This window comes from Epinephelus lanceolatus, chromosome 18, assembly GCF_041903045.1.
Source record: "Epinephelus lanceolatus isolate andai-2023 chromosome 18, ASM4190304v1, whole genome shotgun sequence".
Taxonomy (NCBI): domain Eukaryota; kingdom Metazoa; phylum Chordata; class Actinopteri; order Perciformes; family Serranidae; genus Epinephelus; species Epinephelus lanceolatus.
Genome location: NC_135751.1, coordinates 35,694,002 through 35,717,065, shown reverse-complemented (window position 1 = coordinate 35,717,065; position 23,064 = coordinate 35,694,002). Strand labels below are relative to the sequence as shown.

Below are 23,064 nucleotides of genomic sequence, written 5' to 3'. Positions count from 1 at the left end.
TCGAAGTAATCTGAAGCACAAATGTAATATAGACAAAGTGATGGAAAGACTAATTTTAAATTTATTCGGTCAAATTACCCAATCTACCTGGAAGTGTTGACATCATTCCTGTTCACAGGAAGAGGAAGAAAATTCAGCATCTTGATCAATCAAATCTTGTAATAATTCACTGAATGAAGTCTTTAAAAACTCTTAAAAGCCTGGTTTGGGAAGAAAATTTATGTTTAACTGCTCATATCACAGTACAAAAAATTGAAATAAATACATTGTGTAGTTACTATAATTTTTCAGATATTAAAAGACCAGCTAAAACATGTAAAAAGAGTGATCAATATGCAACATTAAAATTGCAGCTCAGGGAAGCAATCAGTTACAGACAGGTAATGCCTCAGAGCATAGAAATGGAATGCATAGAAAGTGTTGGGGGGGTTGGTGCCTTGCTCAGGGGCACTTCAGCACCTCTTCAGCTACCAGTCCAGAATCCATATTTGGTGCAGACAGGGACTTGAACTGGCTCCCAACACAAGTCCCTATGAACTGAAAGGTCTCATAGTTTAATAAAAGGCCACTACTATCAAATACATCAGTAACAGATATGTGACATCAAATATAACACCACAACACAACAATACATGAAACCTGAAAAATTAGTTGCAATGAAAGATAAGTGCCATTCTACAAGAGCAGATAGCACTTTTCATACAAACAGAATGCAGTACCGTACACATAAAGCAAAGACTGTAATGGCTAAGACTAACTGAGGAACTGATTACATTGCTATCATGAGTGAGGAAACACCAGAGGCAGGATAAAATATAGAAATAGAAAACAATTTTATATTGTGAATAAATGAGTAAGTAAATAAGTTTAAATAAAAAAAAATAAAAAATAGAAGAATATGCCAGCAAGAAAATAAAAAGATAAATACACAATAATAATGAATACAAAAAAAAGGACAAAGTTCAATTAAAAGCCAGGCTAAAAGGCATGTCTTGAGTTTGTATTTAAAAACATAATATCAGTATGCATATGTTTAGAATTCTTATAATAAATAAAGTTAGAACAGGCAACAACAACAGAACAAACAGACAAACATTTTATTTCACATCAGGGCGGTTTCATTGAATAATTTTTTTGTAATATTCTAAAAACCTGTTACCTTTTTTTGTTGATCTAAAGAGCATGAGTTCAACATTGAGTAAAATTTAATCAAGACAAGATGGAAAGAGGATAATCAATGTACAAAAATACGATATGATAAATACTTAACAGATATTTCTAAAAAAAAGACAAGAAATACCCAACACTACATTATACAATATAATAAATAAATATATAGAATTGAGAATGAACCCAATAAAATAAAGAAACTAACAACTTATGTCACCATAGTAACAGATTATATATCTTTAAGATTAAATGAATGAGTGACATTAGTGGTGTATGTGATCATTTGTTTACTTATTTGCGCCCCCGCGTGTATGACGTCATGTTTCCAGTGCTGAGACGCCCCCTGGTGGACGGTGTCGGCACGCGCCCCGCTCCTCCTCCCCTCTCTGATCAACAACCAGCCCTGGTGATATCATATGCTGGCTAAAGCTCCACACAGAAGCAAAATGGCCGACAGTAAACTAACCGATCATACAGCGTCTGACAGTCATCAAGGGGTTATGCATGTTTTGTTTACAGCTTGAGAACTACAGTCGCTCACAAAGGACACTCGCCTTTCCTCGTTTTTTTTCTACGATTAACATTTCGCCTTTCGGTGATGTCATTTCTTATTCAATTTAGCCTTGAAAGCCTCGAAGAACTAGCTCGCTAGGCTAGCTGCCTTGCTAGCCTGCTAGCGGTGGGTCTGCAAGAATTTTTGCACAGAAGCACTTTATGTCCTATGTGATTCCCGAGGTGAGTATTCAACCTTAACGCTGTTGGCTTCGTTAGCCTTCATGGTGTGTGTGTGAATGTCGGTAACGTTGGTTATTTCCGCCTTTACACAGCAAACATTTGGGTTTCTTAGTTTTAAGTAGAGCTTCGCTTGTTACGCGTTGCAATGCCGAAGAAACGTCACTGAAGTTCGTCGTTTAATTTGGCCCTGTCGACCGTTAGTACTGATGAACCAGCTTGTTAGCACTCTGTTCATTGACTCGCCGCTGTGGGGGGTTTATACCGACTGTAAAGTTGCGTATAATAACCATAAAGCGTGTAAATTATGTGCTAAGAGCGTATCGTTAGCTAACACGACGTCCCTGTTGTCTGCAGCTAACTGCGTAGAGGTTAGAGTCGTCGCGCGGAGCGGCAGAGGCACCTAGCGCTGGGACAGACAACCGCCGTTAGCCCCCGGTTCTCCGGGTCACGGCACGGTGCTCACCAGCTGCTTCAAAGTCTATTAGCATTAGCTAGCTGCTCACCCGAGTCAAGCTGTAGTGGTCTCCTGTAGCTGCACTGCTATCCCTCAGTGGCCTGTTATTTACATGGAGTCCAGACTGTTTGCTCCCTGTGCGGCTACACACACCTGCTGTGTTGGGGTTATAAATACACCGCATAAACATATAACCAGTAATCACGTCAGCTGGTGCATTTATACAGAATACACTGAAGGGTTAAAGCCACAAGTTGTCCAGTTAGCTTCCATTAGCGCTGTGTGTCATGATGCTAATTACGAGCAGCTTAGCTAACAGAAACACAGGGCCCAGCCGTATTTACAGCTCACTGATATGTGAGATCTCTTTACATTTACACATTAAAACATTTCGTTTCTTCATCTCTCTGTGCCATATGTTGCTTTCCACATAGATAGGCTCACATGACCTGGATATGAATTGCATATTGCATAGGTTTACGTTCAGGATGCAGGTGTGAAGTCTGTGTCTTTCAACACATCGGACAGACCCTGTCATGTACTCCACGTAAAGCTGGTGTCCTGTGAATCATGTTGCCATTGCTGTCTTTAGTGTAATGCAGATGAGCTCCAGAGATGTTGGAGAGTTTGGAGTCAGTTGTTTGTTTGGCTGCTGCCTGTGTTGTCTGCTGGTTGGAATTGCAATCGTTTGCTGGTTAATGAATTATGCAATGAGACGCTAGGCTACCGAGGGCTGTTGTCAAGCTGTCTGCCCCTGGTTAACATTACAGTCCTTACAACACTGACTGTGTAGGAGCACATTTGGCAGCGATTTGAGTGAAGTGCATGTTATTCATTTTGAGTCAAAGTCTGCATACTTGTGTGAAAGGGTATGCTTCTGTAAGCATTGAATTACTTTCTGTGTGCCATGAGGTGCAACATAAATAATTGAATGTGTACATTTCTCTTTGCAGACAGGAGAATCAGGAAAGGGAACAGTAGTTCATGGAAGACAAGAAAAAGAAGAAAGAAGATAAAAAGAAAAGGGAAACCTCTCAGAAGGTAGTATATTTTGCAGATAATCTGTGTGCTATTCCAGCTTCCAGGATTGACTTTGTAAAACTGGAATACTTTATTAGGTAACTACATTTAAAGGCTTAGACCTTATATTTGTAAAATGATCCAGTGTCATAGTTAATGTTTTCTTTAGTAGTGCCTTGTTAGTTTATTTCTCAGTTGCAGAATCAAGACCAAAGCCTCTTAAGGTAGTAGTAAATCATTTTCTGCCTAATATCTGACTCACGTATTCTCTCTGTTTTAGGTGCCAGAACAGAAAATCAAAGGTATGTTTATTTCTTTTTGTTTTTCTCATCATCAACTTACCTGCCTTCCTTTTATCGCTTACGTTCTATATGATCATGTCAGTGGTATGACCTGTCTGTCTTGCTGTTATATGTGCTTTAATCAGCAGTACCCTGTTTTCTAATAACTTAATGTATTGTGATGAGCATGGGAATTATTGTGTAGACATACATGCTCACATTTTAGACACATTTTCTTGAACTTTTCTTAAGGGAAGGCACAACAAACCGATGTCAAAGAACTAGTGGTAATGAAGTCAGACTGCTGCATCGCCTCACATTGCTTGTGTCTTGGCCGAAAAGTTGCACCTGAACACAGTGCAAAGACTACAGCCAGCGGCAAACTAGCGCACATGTTCCATGCCTGCGTAAGAGGAAATAAGTCCTTAGCAGCAGGCGGCAGTAGTCTGTATTCGTCATTCAAATTGGAAAACTGGAACAACAACAGGGCAGATTTAAGATACTAATTAGCCAGTTAGCACATTAAGAACACACCCCAATGTTGAAAGGACAAAGGTTACTTATGGTGGGCTAGTGAACAGTAACACAAACAATCATGAACTGCTCAGTGACTAAAAACATAATTTTACTTAGTATAATATGCTTGCTTTGATCTCACGCCATCTTGACTCTAGTCATTTATTTGCTTTCCGCACTTCCGTTTCTCTTCTCGTGAACTGATTTTAAGTGCCAGTCGGAGTGACTTCATTCACTGACAGGCTCCACCGTCTCTGGCGACAATTCAGCATGCTTAGTCAACCAACAAAAAGCCGATAAGGGCTTGCAAGTGCTAATGGTGCCCACGTCAGATGCTTACAGACAGCTCAACATTGACAGGCAGCCGCCCATTGGCTTGGTGTGTCAGGGCCTTTACACCGTCGGCTATTGACTAGGTTACCCTCCTTGCAGCTCAGTAACCTTTTCTGGCTTTATTTTGTTACCATATCTTAGTCTCACAGTGGTTCACATATTTCTCATTTGTGTATTTCAGTGCCAGAATCAGCCAAGCCCTCCTGTTCCCAGCCACTCACCACCCCAGGCTCAGTGTCCCCCAGCCCTGGCCCTGTCACCCCCTCATCCCCCAGTCCTGGTGCAGCCGGGGTTTCTGCACAAGTTCCTCCTGGTGGTGGGAACAATGCAAAGCAGCGGACTGCTGTGGCCAACGGACAGCCCTCCACCTCCTCTTCCCCCTCTGGAAGCCAGGCCTCCCAGCAGCAGCGATATATGTCCAGAGAGGTTCCACCGAGATTTCGCTGCCAGCAGGACCATAAAGTGCTTCTAAAGAGGGGCCAGCCACCACTGTCCTCCATGCTGCTGGGGGGAGGCGGAGGGGAAGGGGGTGCAGGAGGGGTTGGAGGAGGCAGTGGCTGGGCAGCCGCCCCATCTCTTTCCTCACAGGGAGCAGATAGCCCCAATGCAAACACAGCTGGAGGCACAGGTGGGTTGATGTCTCAGAGCGAAGAAAGGTCATCAAGTTTGATATGTAGTCTACTCAGTATCACATTTTACAATGTTTAGAAACAGCACTGCATTTTGCAGTTTATCCAACGTCCATGAAAACACACTCTGCAAGTTAGTAGTTAGTAATGTTAATGCTTGAATTATCAATTAAATGAATGCTTTCCTTTTTTTCCATATAGATTCCAACCTGGGTTCATCCTCCGCTTCACCCCCCAACTCCTCTTCATCCTCATTATGTGTCGCTGCTCTGTCGTCTTCTTCTACTACTACTACTTCAACTTATGCAAATTCCACATGGGGGGCAGGCTCTGGCAGCCAGTCCTCTTCTCAGGGCTGCGGGAAGGTGATTGTGGATGGGACTGACCTGGGGGATTGGCCTAGCATCCTAGGAGGGGCCAAATTGAGCTCTGAAGGGGCTGGAGGAGGAGGAACGCAGGAGCAAGACTGCCCTGGTAACAACAACAGTAGTGCCTCATGGAGTGAGAGAAACATCCAGCAGAAAGGAGGAGCAGTAGGAGGAGGAACAGGGAACATGGACAATCCTTCCTCACCTCGTTCTTCTCCTCTTTCCTCCTCTTCCTCGCTTAATGAATGTGTTCAGTCAAGTGGCGGTGTGTGGGGCTCTTCCACCTCCTCTCAGGTGGAGGCTGGGCTAGGATCAGCAGCATTTTACAATTCCAAAGTCTCCCATCTTCTTCCTGGGCCTCAGGAGAGCCCTGTGGGTGGCAGCAGCAGTAGTGTCTCTGGTGCCAACTTCAACCCCAACGTGAACCCCTCTGCGTGGCCTGCCCTGGTGCAGGGTGGGACGTCAACTTCGGCCAGCGACGGCCTTCCACTACACTCGTCCATCACTTCAGCTTCCTCGTTCCCTGCCAGCACCACCCTCGTCACCACTCACTCTCTTTCATCTGTGAATCAAACTGGTCTCCATCAGCAGCACACTGAGACAGCTGTGGGAGAACAGCAGCAGCACTTAGGAAACCTAGGGCCAGAGTTGGGTTCAGGCGGGGCAGCAAGAGGAGCAGGACCAAATCAAGAAGGCGGCGATGAGAGGGACTGTGGGGTTGCTAGTGTCGAAGGAGAAGGGAGTGGCAATCTATCTGGCTCATCGTCTTCCTCCTCTGCCGCCTCTTCTTGGAGATCCATGCCTCCATTGTCCTCCGACCTGTGTGCAGGTGCCTCACAGGCAGATGGGTGGGGTGGAGGGGAGACTGGAGCTCAGGGGCAGGAAGGGAATGTGTGGGGCTTTGGAAGCCAGGGTGACAAGGCTGGGTGGGGTAGGGGAAATGATGGTAGCTCAAATACCCCAGTGGTATCTCAGGGAGCGTGGGAAGGAGGCAGTTCAGAAGCAGAGTGGGGTGGCACAGCGGGAGGTGTAAGTTCGAGTAACTTAGCAATAGGAAGTGGAAGAGGAGGAGACGGGAGCAGCAACAGCAGCAGTAGTGGAGGCAGTGGAGGTGTTGGCGGCAGCGTTTTGCAGGACTCTGCCTCACCAAAGTTTGCAACTATGACAAAAGCTTGGGACAATCAGAAAGGGGTGGAAAGTGGGGATGGGGCAGTTGGGGAGTGGGGTGGAGGAGGAGGAGGGCAGGGTGGAGGCACTGAAGGTGGAGCTCCTTCATCCTCTAGCGGAGGAGGATCCATAGCTGGAAGTGGCGAGGGAGGGAGTGATAGTGGACAGAAATCGAAGCGAGCATCGTCTTTACAACAACGTTCCAACCAGACCTCCAATGCTGATGTGGCCTTACTCAGCATGCTCAATCGATCCGACCTGGACCCCAGGGTTCTGTCTAACACGGGCTGGGGGCAGACCCAGATTCGACAGAACGTGGCCTGGGATCTGGACACAACAGGAGTAAGAAACAGAAATGAAAGAAGCACTTCATCTTCCTCTGCATTCTCATCAGCAACCATGAACACTACCACTAGTCGTGGCCCTGGGTACCCGTCTAACAGCAGTTCAATAAGTAATGATCCATCTGCTGGCAGTCACACGACCAGCCTGAACTCTGGCCCTGTTACAGCGAGGGATGGCTGGGATGGTGGTGCTACAAAGTCCACCTGTGGCCCTCACATGCCTGGAAGCACTGTAAGGAAGCCAGGAACGCCAGAAGAAGATATGGAGGGTAACCAGGGGAAGGCAGCTGGAGGCTGGGGTGATCTCCCACCTGAAAACCAGGGCAAAGGATGGGGGAGTGAAGAAAAAAAATGGGGTGATCACAGAGGAGGAGGGAACTGGAGAAACTTTGGAGAACAGGGTAGTGGGTGGACTGATGGTCCAGATGATAAAGGGACAGGGGGATGGAAGGGGACTGGAAGAGGGGAGGCAGGAGGTTGGGGCGGAGACTGGGGGCAGAGGGACTCTATACCTGGAGATGGGCGAGGCAGAGGTGGAGGCAACTCTGATGAGAAGGGATCTTCCTGGGGTAATTTGGATGAAGGGGGATCTCAGCGAGGAGGGTGGGGAGGGGGAGAAGTCGGTGGAGGCAAATCCCACCAGGACTGGGGGAGTTCCAAGCCCCACACAGCAGCAGCACAGATACCAAACAGCCAAGTGGCACCAATGAAAGCCCCAAATCAACAGCAGCACCAATCACAGGGCCAGCAGCCACAAGGAGGTCCCATTCAAGGAGGGTGGAACAGCCGGTCCAACGTTGGAGGTGGAGGTCCACCATCCAAGAATCAGAACCAAAGTTCGGGCTGGACCTCCGGCCCGATCCCCCAAATCTCTGGGGTTGGGGGTGACTCCCTGGAGCCCAGTGGCTGGGAGGAACCCTCCCCTCAGTCCATTAGTCGCAAAATGGAAATCGATGATGGCACATCAGCGTGGGGAGACCCGACCCGCCACAAAAGCAAGAATGTGAATTTGTGGGACAAAAACAGTGTTACGCCTGGCCAAAGCCACGGTCAGCAGGCCCCACCAACATCTATCCAACAACCGCCCAGAAGGCAGCAGGGGATGCAACACAGCAGGGACACAAACCCTGGCAATGCTGCAGTGGGTAAGGAGGAGTTGTAGCATTACAACGTGTGCATTTGGCAGTCCACAACCAAGAGTAGATAGTGTTGCTAAAAGTATTTCAGATTTTCTTTACTCTGTCAACAGTTTATGAGTAGAAGCAATGTCTGCCTCATTTAACAACTCTTTTCATCAGAGTCACACATTTAAAATGCCATTTTTCTTTTGCACTTTCTAACTGTGTGTTCATTTTCATCAATCTCCAGGTCCAGGCATGTGGGGAGGAGGCGCACAATCTGTGGATAATGGTACAGCTGCTTGGGGCCAGTCGCAAGATGCAGCAACAGGTTGGGGTGATCAAGATGAACCCGGCAAAGCTTCTGGCTGGGGGAACCCTTCACCTAACCCTGGTAAAACTGGTAAGAAGAGAAAAATGTGTGTCATTCAAAATGTTATGTCTGAGTTCAGATTTCTGCTCATTATCATTTTGAGACATGATGCTCACTGTTTGAAAGGGCTTCAGCATTTTCACGTCCAGAGCCCACATCGCTATAACCATCCTCCTTTGTTTCGCTGCAGGCACCAAGTCAATGGAGAGCTGGGGTGGGAAGGGAGAGGGCTCTGTCGCAGCCTCTCGCCACCCCAGCTGGGACGAGGAAGATGATGGTGGCGGAGGAGTGTGGAACAGCACTGGCTCCCAGGGAAGCAGCTCATCCTTCAACTCTGGAGGTTGGGGTCAGACTCATGGAGGAAAGAGAGGCAACATCAAGGTGAGGAAAGACGTTTACGTGGCCTCTCTTGGTTCGTTGTATTAAGACAAAGCAGCTTTTTTATATGTCCTTTTTGACTGAGCGTAATCTTTGAATTTCTTTCCTGAAGAGTGGAGGAGGGGACAGCTGGATGAACCCAGTGTCACGCCAGTTTTCAAACATGGGTCTCCTGGTAAGATATTAATTCACTAAAACCATAATCTTGATATTTCTAGCTATTGCACACAGCAACTGTAACATGTTATGGATGTTTTACTTTAACTTCTCATCTGTCATGTTGCTGCTTTTTTCATGACTTTGTTGTTCCTTAGGGTGATGACCCAAGTCTTGACAAAAAGATGGAAGGAGACAAGAGAGGAATAACTGACTATAACGGAGAGATGCGGAGGGGAGGAAGAGGTGGAGGTTACCGCATGCCTAGTTCCAAAGACATGGGTCCTGTTGACATGGGGCCCTATGGTGAAAAGGTACGAGTCTGTTTGTAGTTTACAGACCTTCCATTTTCACATTCGGCTACCATTTTATATTATTTAAACTGCAATATCAACAATACCTGCTATATCAGTGAGTTGTGCTAACTTGACGACTTAAGTGAAGACCTTAAAATAGTATGAGAAATGTTACTACTAGTAATATTTGATAAACATTGGTGTTTTTGTCTGGTTTCCATGGTACTCCAGATGGGTGGCCATGGGGTGTTTGTTGGAAGCGGCGGAGGGATGCCTCAGCCTCGAGGGATGCACCAACCTGGCATGCATCCAATGAACCCCTCCCAGGGGTTACGTGCTCAAGTGCCTCATCAGTTCCTGTCTGCTCAGGTCTGTTGTCTTCTGTCTCTGATGTCAATAGTTATGATGAATGTTGTATTTAGGAGAGACAGAGGGTCTCCTGAATCCTGTCACTGTTGACTTCATAAAACAAATGTTTGGATTGGTTGCATGAGGCGAGACAGTAGCTTTTAAGCAGCCATTAACACAGTGTTTAGACATTTTGAAGTAATTTTATTTATTGCACGTTCAAGTTTAAACTGAAGTGTTTTATTTCCCAGCATTCCTCAGTTTTATTTTTATCAGACATGCTGTTACCAAACAGGAGATGACACATTAGTCGTCTAATTCATCCGGCCTTAGACAGTAATGCAGCTTTCACCAAGCAAAGCTCATATAGACACACAGCACCATACATACAGTATATAGGCTGTAAGCTCTCACTTGGGATAAGGCTGCCAATAAGAGGAAACCGGCAACACTTTCTGGTATGAATGCAAATGAAGGTCAGTGAGCTCTGTGGATATAAAAACAAACACGATACTGAGCTCCGTCACTTGTAAACACGCATAGTGAATTCACCAATATCATAGAAAGTAGGTTCACATCACAATGAAGCCGTCGAGGGGCATTAGATAGGAATCAGTCCCATATTAGGCTCTGATCAGACAAAGCCCTTTTTGCAGGTTGCAGCATCTTTTTTTAAATTGTTGCTAAGCAACCACCGAATCACCCACCCATAGCTTTACCGCAATTTTGCTGTGAAGTAAACTCACAGATCTGTACCTTTTTAAAATTTGCATAAAAATGGACAGGCGGAGGGCACTTGGTCTAATTCTGATTGATGGTGAGAGGCTGTTCCCAAGTAGTATGTTGGTCACAAGGAAACGGAGATCAGTGGGTGTGTATAAAACCCTCAGAAAGAGGAGAAATCACAGGAAGTAGTACCAGCTGGTCCATGATTTTTGCCTGGATGATGGTCGTAGGGACAGTTTGGCAATTTGCTGTCAACTACCAGGCCTAATTACAGTTGGTAAATACAAAGTACCTGAAGTGACAGTTTGTCCAAATACGTTTGCCTTACAGCTTGCCTAGGGTGCGCTAACGTTAGCTTTACACAAACTATGTACACTACTTGCTGTCATTGCCTCAACAGAAGGCCCGCCTTTCAGTTCATCTCATTAGACAATGGGAAAATGCCAATGACGTTCGCCGCTTTTTTTCCACTCTGAGTGGAATTTTTTTTCAACTTGAGCAACAATGTGAGGCACTCAGCAACACAAAAGCAGTAGCAAAACACTTAACTCTCATTGAAAACCATTACAAAAAGCCGCCCAGACTGCTAAAGCATGCTCTGGTTAATCAGGGCCTTAAATGATAGTAGAAAGACTATATGTGTGTAACAACAGCAACTTAAATGTAAGAACTCTTGTCTCAACTAAGACTGGACAGTGTGCGGGATTCTTTCTTCTTCACCTTATGACCTTATGAGTGCAAGAACATTTTTAAATTGTCAACTGAATTTTAACCTGTTAAGTTATTCATGTATTTGGACTGAATGTACATGCAGGTGCCGGGTCCTATGCTGAAGCAGATGCCCTCTCCTGGTGGCAGCGTGGGTGGAGTGGTCGGAGGAGTAGGAGGTGTTGGTGGCGTCGGAAGTGTGGGAGGGGTCGGTGGTGTTGGCGGAGGAGTGTTCCCACCTCAGATTTCCCCACAGCAGCTTGCCATGCTCAGCAACATTTACCCCCACATGCAGCAGTTCCATCTGGTGCGTGACTAAATGTTGGATTTGTGGATCGATGGATTGATTCATCACACTGAAATAAATCATTCATTTTCTGTTTTGTACAACCCTCTGCCTTTGTTAATCTCTGTGCTGGATTAGATTAAAATACATGGTGACCTGTAATAAACCCCTAATGACATACTGAGTGTCTGTATGTGAGCGCTAGCCTGTGTGTTCTTTGTTTACCTCCATCTCTGACCCTTTGTGCTCACCATCCCACAGGCTTGTCAGCTCCTGCTCCAACAGCAGCAACAGCAGCAGCAACAACAGCAGCTCCTGCAGAACCAGAGGAAGTTTCCTCAGCCTCAGCCTCTCAGACAGCAGCCAGACCCACAGCAGGTGAGCATGATCATATTCTGTAACATACCATGGACTGTCAGCAGGACTTCAACCATCACTGTTGTATTTCTCTGCAGCAAACACTGTACTTTGCAGTTATTCTGATAGTGAGTCATTCTTTTGAATCTTTTCCTTCTCAGCTGGCAAGGATTATGGCTATTCTGCAGCAGCAGAGACAGCATCAGCAGGGTGGAATTGGAGGAGCAGCAGCAGGAGGAGGGAGCTCCAAACTGTCCCCCTCTCACCTGGGAGGAGGCCTGTCCAAACAGCCTATGGTAGACCCCCTTCCACATCCTGGAATGGGGGGGGCCTTATCAGACCTTCATGCCAAAACCCAAGGGATGTACTCTGGTGAGTCCAACACGCAAATTGTTTTTGGGTTAGACTCTACTGGTTAGATGTGGTGCAGTCAGCTGCATAGATCACTATAAATAAAACCAGTATGAGGTTTGAAGTTTCATGTTTTTCCATGGTGTTTGTTAGGCTGACAGATGAGGCAGACACATGAGGTCGGCAAATCAACAGAGTAGATTAATATCCTACAACCCTGCCCACCTGCATGGGAGTTATACTTATGCGTCAGCTCCATGCAGAGCCCACGCACGTCGCCTACGCCATTGTGAGCATTTATACTTGTGCGGTGGTGTGTCTGTGTCACTCTCCAGTTACACCTCCAAAACACTAGTTGGCAGCAGGATGTCTGTGAAGTGCTGTAATGTTTAGTTGATTCAAAACACATTAAACATGGCTTAATACAGACAATTTCAAACACAAGTACACAAATCAGCTTCCCTATAACTCGCAGCATTCACAGACAAACACTTGTCTTTATCTGGACACATTTTCCCCACAAATACAGCATGCTAATGTTTTAGCACAAACCTATGGCATTTTACGTTGTATAAATTAGCCTAGTGGCTAGTGATCTTTTCCTCCTCTCATATAAAGCCAGGGACAACAGCAACATTTAACAAATGTAAAGTTACAAATTTTGTATGTAAGTATAACATGCTAACATTATTAGCACAAGCCTATGGCATTTTATATTGTATAAATTAGCCTAGCGATGAGCAGAGATTTCCTCTGCTCAAATGAAGCAAGGATGAATCCTGAAGTATAAAACCCTGAAGGATAAATCACACAAGACTTAAAATATTATTTTTGTGGAGGCATTGTCTTCACAATTTATTGTTTCTTAGCTGTGAAATTAAACTAAGTAAAAGTATAGGTCCCACATTGGAGTGTCAATAATAGGTAGGACAACAATAACCTTCCACTTATATCTATTAGTGCTGCATGACCAATTGTATTTTCATTGTCATGGTATGAACATTCAGGACCTGCCGGAAATGCGATAAATATCCCCTTTCTCTCTCTCTCCCCACTTTCCTGTCACTCTCCAGCTGCTCTGTCATGAAGGCAATAAAAAAAGCTCCCCCAAAAAATAACAATAGTTTTATGTACATTTAATGTCAGTGTTCAAAATGAACAGCCACCAAGTGCAACATGTGGCAGATTTTGGCAGTTTGGCAAGTTAATCTCAACGGACAGAGTCTGATACTCGCATAGCAACAGGTGCTTCAGGGTGCACCTCGTGAACTCTACATTGCTTTGAATGGCAAAGCGTTGGGCGCTGACAGGGACTTAATGGTGCATTCAAGTGCACCTTGTGCACTCAGTAATTTATGCATGAATTGCCACAAAGGTTGTTAAAAACTGGAAAGGTTGTATTTTTTTCTTATTTTCCTTTGTTGAACTACATAGGCCTGCCACTGTCATTATTTTCTTGTTCCTTCACCACGGGTTTTTTAATAATTAGATGCTGAAATCATAACAATATACCATTCATCTCTCAGATTTTAAAAATACTGTTTAAAAAATCTAATCAAATTGTTATCGATCACTCCACAATATTTTTGTACAACAGGTCCTAAAGTCCCTCTGTGATCATTTTCAACTTGTTAACCCCAGCATTTTTTAATATGCACACAATTTAGGAAGTAAAAATATGCATGCTAGAAATCTATTATTTTGTTTCTTTAATTAGTGGATATAGGCTATTCAATGTTTGGGGGCTGTGTTAGCAGTTTTGGACAAGAGTATTTCAAACAATGATCCTCCATTTTAAACACCCCCAGTCTTTAGAACTCGCTGTAATCCCAGTGATACCGAACACAAACTTAAACCAGCTCAGCCACATGCTGTAATGAACTGAACATTAGCTGGATGTAATGTGCTCATGAGCATTTATGTTCTTCTGCTTTCCAGGGCTCGCTCCTGGTGGTAACCTGTCAGGACTAGAGCTCAGTCCCATGATGGGAGGGATGAAGGACACAGGAGGACAGCAATCCCGCTTCAAATGGATGATGGAGGGACACTCCCCAGCTCCTTCTCCCCCTGACACAACCCTTCACAAGAATGGTAGGTCAACAGATGGTTCGTGACATTATTTTTGCAAAGGCAAAATTCCCACTTGGGAAAGCACACCTCCCAATCTGTTGTCAATCAGGTCTGTTAATCACCTTCGTTCACACTGTATCTGAATGAACCACTGTGAATAAAAGTGATCAGAGACATATTCACCCCAATCTGTTTGACCTTATTTCTCTCTTGTGTACTCTTCCTAAGGCCCTTTACCCAGTGCTATAAAGGTAAGAGGAGGATCCCCGTACGCCCAGTATGAAATGCTGGGCAGTGATGGTTTGGGCATTCCCCCTCAAGGCTCTGCAGACAACTGGCACCGGACCCCTGGAAGTAAAATGGGGAACAAACCTGCCACATCCAGCTGGCCTCCAGGTGAGTTTGTCTTTCTCTGCTGCATGTTACCAACGGGCAGTGAATTAGGAGACAGTAGAAAATGTAATGTCAAGTCAGACTCAAATATGCAGGAAGCTGTTTATAAAACAGGTGTAAACCTGTCTAGTGTTTGTGTGTGTGTGTGTGTGTGTGTGTGTGTGTGTGCGTTAGGCATGTCAGGACACCAGGATTTTAGTAGCTGATACCAATGCCAGTAAAATTCCAAGATTCTGAATAACAAAATAAAATAATAATACACAAAGCACAGATCACAACGTGACATGACGATATAGTCTCACAAAGAAAAACAAAACAAAAAGTTAGTTTTTAAATAGAAATATTTTGCCCAACAGAATAATTGTATTTATTATCTGGAGACAGTTTTCATCCAGCACCCCCATTAAAATAAAGGTGTCAGTTCAAAGAAAATGTTGAGAGGCTCCAGCCAGCCTTGGATATCAGTCCAGAAACCTGCAACATAAGGGCAGTAGGAAGACAAATGCAGCTGCTCTTCGTCTTCCTCAATGCACAATCTCTGTTAGGTTAAAGATAAGTGAAGTCAAACTGCCCCTAAATGAACAGACACAACCAAAGGAGTTTGGTGATGTTACTGCAAAGTAAAGCATATCCTTTCAATCTCTAATGACAGAGTTTCAGCCCGGTGTGCCCTGGAAGGGAATCCAGAGCAGTGGAGACCCAGAGTCTGACCCCTACATGACCCCTGGTAGTGTTCTTGGCTCCCCAGGACCCCCGAGCCTCAGCGACTCTGACCACCAGTTACTGCGAGACAACATAGGTATTTGACTGAATGTGCCACATAGTTTGATGAGCGTATCTGTTGGTTTTACATGAAAACATGCTCCAGTGCCAGATGTTGACAGAAAGGCTGAGGGCAAAGGTTCAACAGTACTCCTCACAGGCTGTATCTGCAGTCCAGCTGCACTGAGGTTGCCTTGTCTTGTTTATCACAGGATGTGTTACCTTTGATGACTTTGTGATATTTTGTAGGGCCAAACCCCTCCCTCAACACCTCGCTGCCTTCACCTGGTGCCTGGCCCTACAGTGCCTCAGACAGCCCCCTCAGCAATGCACACAGCACAGGTATATGTTTTCATTTGATTGTTAAAAAGTCTTTATTTCCTTTTGACTTTTAAACCTCCTTCATCTCAGCAGCTCACTTGTTATTTGCTTTTCAATTTCTTTTTTTATGCTGCTATAATTGTGTTTGCTCTGTCTTCTGCTGCTGTGCAAATTCTGCCTGTTCCTCTAAGATGCCAGAGGAGTTAGCTGTACCGCGTTCTCCCCACTCCCTTTTTTGCAGTCTGTTTGTCAAAACTCATTTTCCCCCCTCGTTCTCCCACCTCCCCATTTCCTCTTCAGGAAAGTACTCGGAGTACAAGCCCAGCTGGCCCCCAGAGCCCATCGGACAAAACAAGTTGTGGAAGACCAATCGCAACAGCTCACAGCTGCCGCGCCCCCCTCCTGGCTTAACCAATCAGAAGCAGGCCTCGCCCTCCCCTTGGGGTAGCGGAGGTCCACGGTTGGCTCGGAGCTGGGGAGGGGGCGGGATTAATCAAGAGTCAAGATTTGGGCCAGGTACCGTTTAAAGGGAAAATATGTGGATCATTTCATAACCATTTGACAACATATGACCTAACATAAAGCATATTGATGAAGCTCTTCTCGACAGTGACTCAGGTGTTACTACAGTATCATGAAGCCTAGCATAAAATTAGTCTTTTCTAATTAAGATAATCTTTATTGTTTTAGTCAGCTATGACTTCACTAATTATTTTGTCCTTGTTTTCTCTCCTTTTCTTTTTATATAGGCTCAGCTTGGAGCGATGGCGTTGCCTCTAGAGGCAGCTGCTGGCTGCTGCTGAGCAACCTGACCCCTCAGGTAAGGAGCTGGGAGAGCCTGAAAGACATAGCAATCCCTCTAAGTAAATTATAAACTAAATGGACTGTTTTTTTAGGGTCACAAAAGTGACTAATTTAAAATATTAACCATGTCAGAATCTATAAACTGAGATAGTGTAGATGAGGGAAAGCAGGAGTGTGCTGTGCAAGCAGTCTAAGATTAAAACTTTCTTACAACCCTTCAACACAGCAGAATTGATTATGGCTATGAAGTAAAAAAACAGCTGCCCAGACAGATGGGTCAGAGTTTGAATTCAAAAACATGAAATCGCTGCTCTCATTCATCTGCATTCCCCTTCAGTCTGTCTTATGCAAATTAGGCAGAATGATGCGTGACCCAGCTGTAATTGGATTGTGAAGTTGGATGAGCCATGAGCCAATCAATTAGGGCTTACACAAATGACATTTGCATGACACAGCTCAGGGAAAAGTACAGAAATGAGAATGTTAAAGTCTAGACAGTTTTTCTTTCAGTTGTATCGATTTTTTCCCCCCTAATTCATGCCCACAGGGTTGCACAACTTGTTTATCTCACTGTAAGTGTGACAGAATTACAGAGGAATAAAGCCACAGTGTACAGTCTCACTTCATTATTTATTAATACACAGTTTTTCATGGACATAACCAGTGTTGTGTAACCTCCTAGATCCCTGACCTTTCTCTGTCCCTGTGATTGACGACTCAGGACAGTTACTGTAGCGTTGTCACATCTAGTGGTTTTTTCTTTTTTCCCTTCTAGATTGACGGCTCCACGCTGAGGACTATCTGCATGCAGCATGGACCCCTGCTGACCTTCCACCTTGGCCTGACCCAGGGCAGCGCTCTGATTCGCTACAGCAGCCGGCAGGAAGCAGCCAAGGCCCAGGGTGCACTGCACATGTAGGTTAACCTGTAAACTCACTAATACACAAACAACGATCGGCCAAAACATTAAAATAACTTTGATCATCTTGTTACAAAGCAATGTTCTGCCGGTAAACCTTGGGTCCTGACATTCATGTGGATGGCATTTGACAGGATAATGTGCCATACGACACCGCAAAAACTGCTCAGGAATGACCCGAGGAACATGACAAAGAGGTCAAGGCGTCAACTTGGCCTCTAAATTCCCCAGATTCCAAACCGCTAAAGCATCTGTGGGACGTGCCAGTAACCTACCTGTCAACCTACAGGGCTTAAATGATCTGCTGGCAACGCCCTGGTGCCAGAGACTGTAGGACACTCCCAGAGGTCCTGTGTCCATGCCTCAACAGGTCAAAGCCTAGTCTGATCCACTGTGGGGTTGTTGGTCTGTCGAGGCGCGAACACAGGACTTCTGGGGTACTGCTACATCACATGGATGCTCAATCGGATTGGCATCTGGGAAATTTGGAGGCCAGGTTGACGCCTTGACCTCTTTGCCATGTTCCTCAGTTCATACCTGAGCAGTTTCTATGGCGTGGCATGGTGCATTGTCATAGTGGGGGGACCACTGCCATTGGTGATTACCATTGCCATTGGGTACTTCGTGAGCAAGGGTGTTTGGGTGAATGATGTGTGTCAAGTGGCCTCTACACAAATGCCAGGACCCAAGATTTCCCTCCATTGTGACAGGATGATCAATAATTATTCACTTCGGCTGTCAGTGGTTCAAGTCTTTTGGCCGATGGGTATGTACTGAACATTAAACGTGCTCCTGTTGATCTAATGTGTCTTTTAAATTCCTCTCAGGTGTGTTCTGGGCAACACCACAATCCTGGCGGAGTTTGTGAGTGAGGAAGAAGTTGCTCGCTATTTTGCACATTCCCAGGCCGGAGGAGCAGAGGGGGCCAGCTCAGGAGGGTCAGCAGCCGGTGGGACGCAGGGTTCATCTGGAACAGGCACAGCTGTGGCCAGCAGCGGAGGTAGCTCCCCGGGGAATGAGCGGGCAGCGGCAGGCACAACTTCAGGTGGAAACGGAAATGGTGGTGGCAGTGGAGGAGGGGAAAGTGGATCAGCAGTCCTAGGTAGTGTGAGGTCCTCCGGCTCTGCCTGGCAGAGCCTCGATGGTACAGGCAGTTCTTCAGAAACGTCTACAGCCCAAGGACCCGGGCTTGGGATGTTTTCCCAGTGGAGCACCAACGGGGCAGGAGAGGGAGCAGGTGTTGGGGGAGTAGACTCTGGGAGGTCGGGGCTCTGGGGGGGCATGACTGCGGGATACCCCAGCAGCAGTCTGTGGGGAGCACCGCAAATGGAGGAAAGGCACCAAATGGACAGCCCTGCCGCGTTGTTGCCTGGCGACCTGCTGGGGGGAGGCGCTGATTCCATCTGACGAGCCCCCTCCATTTGTACGTGTAGATTTGGACACACTGATACAAAATACACTGGGATACATATGTACTTACTATAGCACACACACACACACACAAACACACAAACACAAACACATTTACATGGTATGCATATTAATGTAATACACATATACAACACATGCATACATGGCATATTAATGTGCACACACATCAAGCAGAAATGTGAGACATGCTTACACACATTCTCGTGGCCAGACTTAAGCTATTATATAAATAAATGCAGGGACTGTTAGATGTGTATACAGCCTTTTTCCACAGATGAAGATTTCAACTGCTTAGACTTGAAACCTGAAAAAGAATGAAAAGTCCGTTGGTCTCAAAGACTTGACTGGATTGCAATGTGCTTAGTAAATAGGGGACTTTTCAACAGATTTACATACACATGCACACACCAAATACAGACAAGCCTTCAGACAGATGGGCACTGTAAACAGCATTACCTTCATCGTATAAGAGAACTTAAAACTACTACATGATGTGAGGTTAAAGTGCAGTTTGTATTCACGTCCCCTTAAAAAACGGAGACCGAATCCAAACACATGCAAACAGCTCTGATTGAAAACAGAACTGTATCTTACTGTGTATGTTAAGTTTGTTTTTTTCTGTTTGTTTGTATGTATGGTTTTAATTTTTTGAACAGTGAAAATATTGAAAATTGTCATTGTTCTGTTTTCAAAATGCTGACCTCCTACTGTTGTATCTCACGCACTCTTTCTCTGTTATTCTCTCTTGAACATGTTTGTTACTGTTGCAGTGATAAATGTTAAATTGCTGGCAGTTTGAGGCTATGTTGCATTTCTCCATGTGTCGACACTGCGCGCGGTGTCACACACACTATATGGACATGAGTATGAGTGAGACTGAGACCAAGTAAGTGGATTAAACCACCACCGTTGTTGTGCGTGTGTGTGTGTGAGGATAATGTGTGTGTGTGCATGTTACTGCCTGTCATAATGTGGGCAAGGCTGCTTACTATACAGAAGGTCTATACAAAAATGTTTTGAGTGCATTCGGTATACTGCTGACTGTGTGTTAAGAAATATTGGCACTAATGCTTTTTTCTCTCATTTGAAGTTGTTTTTTTTTTTTTTAGCAGACTTGTCTTTTTTATTGTCCGACCTGCAATAATAAAAAAGAACATTTTAATGACACAAAGAGCTGAAGGCATATGCGTTGAGAAAATGGACATGCCAAATCTTATCAAACTGTGTGGAGCGGGAGGGAGGGGTGGGATGGGTTGTTTACAGATGCAGAGTAAGAGTTACCGTACGTTTTTAATGTTCTGTTGTTGTGTATTCGTTTTAAATTAAGACAGGCTTTAACACTCCTGTTCAGTGTTTTCGTTATGAGATTTTACAAAGGAAAAATTTATTTAAACAAATGAGAACAAGATTAATAAAGATGAAAGTATTGGCTTCTAAAATTGTCCTTGTGGTCATTTTTGTGTGTGAAGTTAAAATATGGAGATTTGTGGCAGTATTTATTTGTATGAGCAGTTTGATCATCCATGTGTAAATGTGTAATGTGTAAATATGAAACAACGTCCACTAATACAAAAAATAATTGTAAACTCACAAAAATGAAACAGATCATCTAATACACAAATTTCTAAAATTAAAAAAAAATAATGCACAAGCATAGAATTGAGATTTTTTTTTAAAAAATTGCAAATATACAATACCAGCATTTACAATTCTATAAATGGGAAAAAATTTTTTACAAATCTCTTTAATTTATATAAAATGTATTGATATAATTGTTTCAATATTATTTATGTGAGCAGTTTGACAATCTGTGTGTAAATGTGTAAGATGTAAATATTAAACAACTTCCACAAATACAAAAATAATTGTAAACTCAAAAATATTTTGCAAAAATAGAAAAATATCTAATACAAAAATTTTATTTATTTTTTTAAATCCACAAGCATAAAGTAAAATAAAAAAAATAAATTATAAAATTAATTGCAAAAATGCTATTCACAATTCTATAAATTGTAAATATTGGAAAAGATATTAGATTTTTTTTTTTTTGGTAAAACACAAACACATTTTTAAAAAGTGTGAAAAATGCAAATTCACAAGTGTATAATTGACATTCACAAAAAAGGATTATTTAAAAAATATATATTTGAAATTTGGAAAATGTGTGTAAGATATTCACAAATGTTTTTCATCTATTTAAAATATGGAAATATATATATGTTTCAATATTATTTAGATGAGCAGTTTGACAATCCCTGTGTAAATGTGTAATCTGTAAATATATATAAAAAATATAAACTTCCACTAATACATAAAAAAATCACAAAAATAATTTGCAAATATAAAACGTGCTAATACAAAAATTCCAAAAATTAAAAAAAAAAAACTTGGTGTTTGTAAATTGCAAATCTGCAAGAGTAGAATAAAGATTCAAAAATAAAAACTGGATTCACTTTATTTCATTTATTTGTAAATTAATTAAATGTATTCACAGATATTTTTTATTTATGGAATTTATTTATTTGCAGCTGTGTTTTATATTTGCACAAATCTTTTTTTTTTGTATTTGTGGAAGGTGTTTTATATGTACAGATTACACATTAACACACGGATTGTCGACCTGTTCACACACATAATATTGACACAAATCTATCTCCATACAAAAAGAAGTAGTATTTTGTGTTAAGCACTTTCTATGTTAAACTAATCCCAGTTTGAAACTCCTTTTATCTGTTCTGGTGTTGAGGTCTCTGCTGATTCAACAGCTGCAACACTCTGCTATAATGTATATGTGGACACTAAGCACTGCTCAGTATGTTGACAGTGCATAATAATGCTTTGTGCATGTCACAGTTATAAGCATGACTTTACATGAAGGGAAAGGCGTCAGGGCTGTTCATAGGCAGGGCCACAGGACAACAAGCCAGTGTGTCCATCTGTCACCCTCTCATTACATCTGCACACCAATCCTATTTAACACCCACGTCATCCTACAGTAAGCCACTGCGTGCTGTATGAAATCATTTACCTTCTCTGATGCAGGGTTTTGTTGTGTCCAGTGGACAAACCGTTACCAACAAAACAGTTATTATAGACCACATGTTTGTTCCATAGATCTAAGCCCAAGTTTAAAGGATTTCCTAACATATGACAGGTCTATTATCACGTGTGAGCAGATAACCAGAATGAGCTCTTTCAGCATAACCACAATTTGTTGGACACATGAAGCCCCCAGATGTCTTTGGCTTCAGAGGACGTAGGTGTGTACATCCAGCCATATGAGTGATACTGAGCGAGATTTCAGGCTTACCAAGACTTCAGTTGGGAGATGGCTGGTATGTGCCAACTGATGAATAATCTTTCTTGATCACAGGCAGTGGTGCCCCCAGAAATCTTTCATAGGGGTGGCCAGATGGGGGTAATCTTGGGGTAGCACACCAAAACCAAAAGCCGTAACATGAGAGTTAAGAATGTGCTGTGATATACTTTATTTTCTCTTCTTATAGTTAATGTTACCACTTATCTGTTGCACACAGGTCCATACCGGTGCAGATAACATTTTGTGTTCTACAGCAATCCTGTTTAAAGGAACAGTGTGTAAGATGTAGGAGGATTTAGTGGCATCTAGTGGTGAGGACTGAAAATTGCAACCAGCTGAAACGTCTTCAGGATAGATTTCCCTCAGTAATCATTGCTCAGGTTTTTATCTGGAGTCAAATTAGCCACAGAGGCATCCTCCTCTCCAAAACAAACAAACCATGACGGTGCAATTGACCCTTAGCTAAGTTCTGCCCCCGGACACAGACTGGCCAATCATAACGTAGCATTGGGCCGGCTATACGTTTCTTCCCTGTTCCAGAACCAAAATCAAACCCTGAAAAGTGTAGGGTTAGCTAGCTAGCTACTGAAGATATAGCCTACTGAATGTACACACATGCTGCTTTTGCTTTTTAATGATTATAACAGTGAAACAAAGACCGACCCTGCTGTACAGGAACCAGTGAAGGGAAGCAGGGAAACGCTGATCTGTGATCTGTAGCCTATAGTTTGGTTTTAGCTTCGAAACTATCTTTGTCTTTTTATGTTTTTTGCATATACATGTGTTAAGTCATTCAAATAGGATTGTTTTTATTTCCTTAAAATGACAAAAATGCTTTAATTCAAAAGTTGATTGTAAAGAATAAGACATTTACCAGGCCTCTTATTATTTTCAGTTATTTTCAAGGAGGGTAAACAACTGTATTAGGGTG

General features: G+C 43.6%; 1 protein-coding gene across 1 annotated transcript; it reads left to right on the top strand.

Moving 5' to 3' along the window:
* The first annotated feature begins 1,588 nt into the window (after nt 1-1,588).
* LOC117268514 (trinucleotide repeat-containing gene 6B protein-like) lies at nt 1,589-20,253 on the top strand. The gene is made up of 21 exons (XM_033645051.2): nt 1,589-1,905; nt 3,313-3,400; nt 3,660-3,681; nt 4,691-5,137; nt 5,340-8,162; nt 8,386-8,538; nt 8,699-8,889; nt 8,999-9,061; nt 9,201-9,356; nt 9,570-9,707; nt 11,227-11,427; nt 11,668-11,784; nt 11,925-12,135; nt 14,053-14,205; nt 14,413-14,580; nt 15,230-15,376; nt 15,589-15,681; nt 15,961-16,176; nt 16,410-16,480; nt 17,240-17,379; nt 18,211-20,253. Exons 2-21 carry the CDS (start codon nt 3,344-3,346, stop codon nt 18,788-18,790), a joined length of 6,147 nt encoding a protein of 2,048 aa, XP_033500942.2. The 5' UTR covers nt 1,589-1,905; nt 3,313-3,343; the 3' UTR covers nt 18,791-20,253.
* Nucleotides 20,254-23,064: the final 2,811 nt, after the last annotated feature.

Bases quoted from the DNA above. Each gene is read 5' to 3' on its own strand.
- LOC117268514 (XM_033645051.2), top strand. From the start codon at position 3,344: ATGGAAGACAAGAAAAAGAAGAAAGAAGATAAAAAGAAAAGGGAAACC. The intron at 3,682-4,690 runs GTATGTTTATTT...TGTGTATTTCAG, and splicing joins GCCAGAACAGAAAATCAAAG to TGCCAGAATCAGCCAAGCCC. The intron at 11,785-11,924 runs GTGAGCATGATC...TTTCCTTCTCAG, and splicing joins AGCAGCCAGACCCACAGCAG to CTGGCAAGGATTATGGCTAT.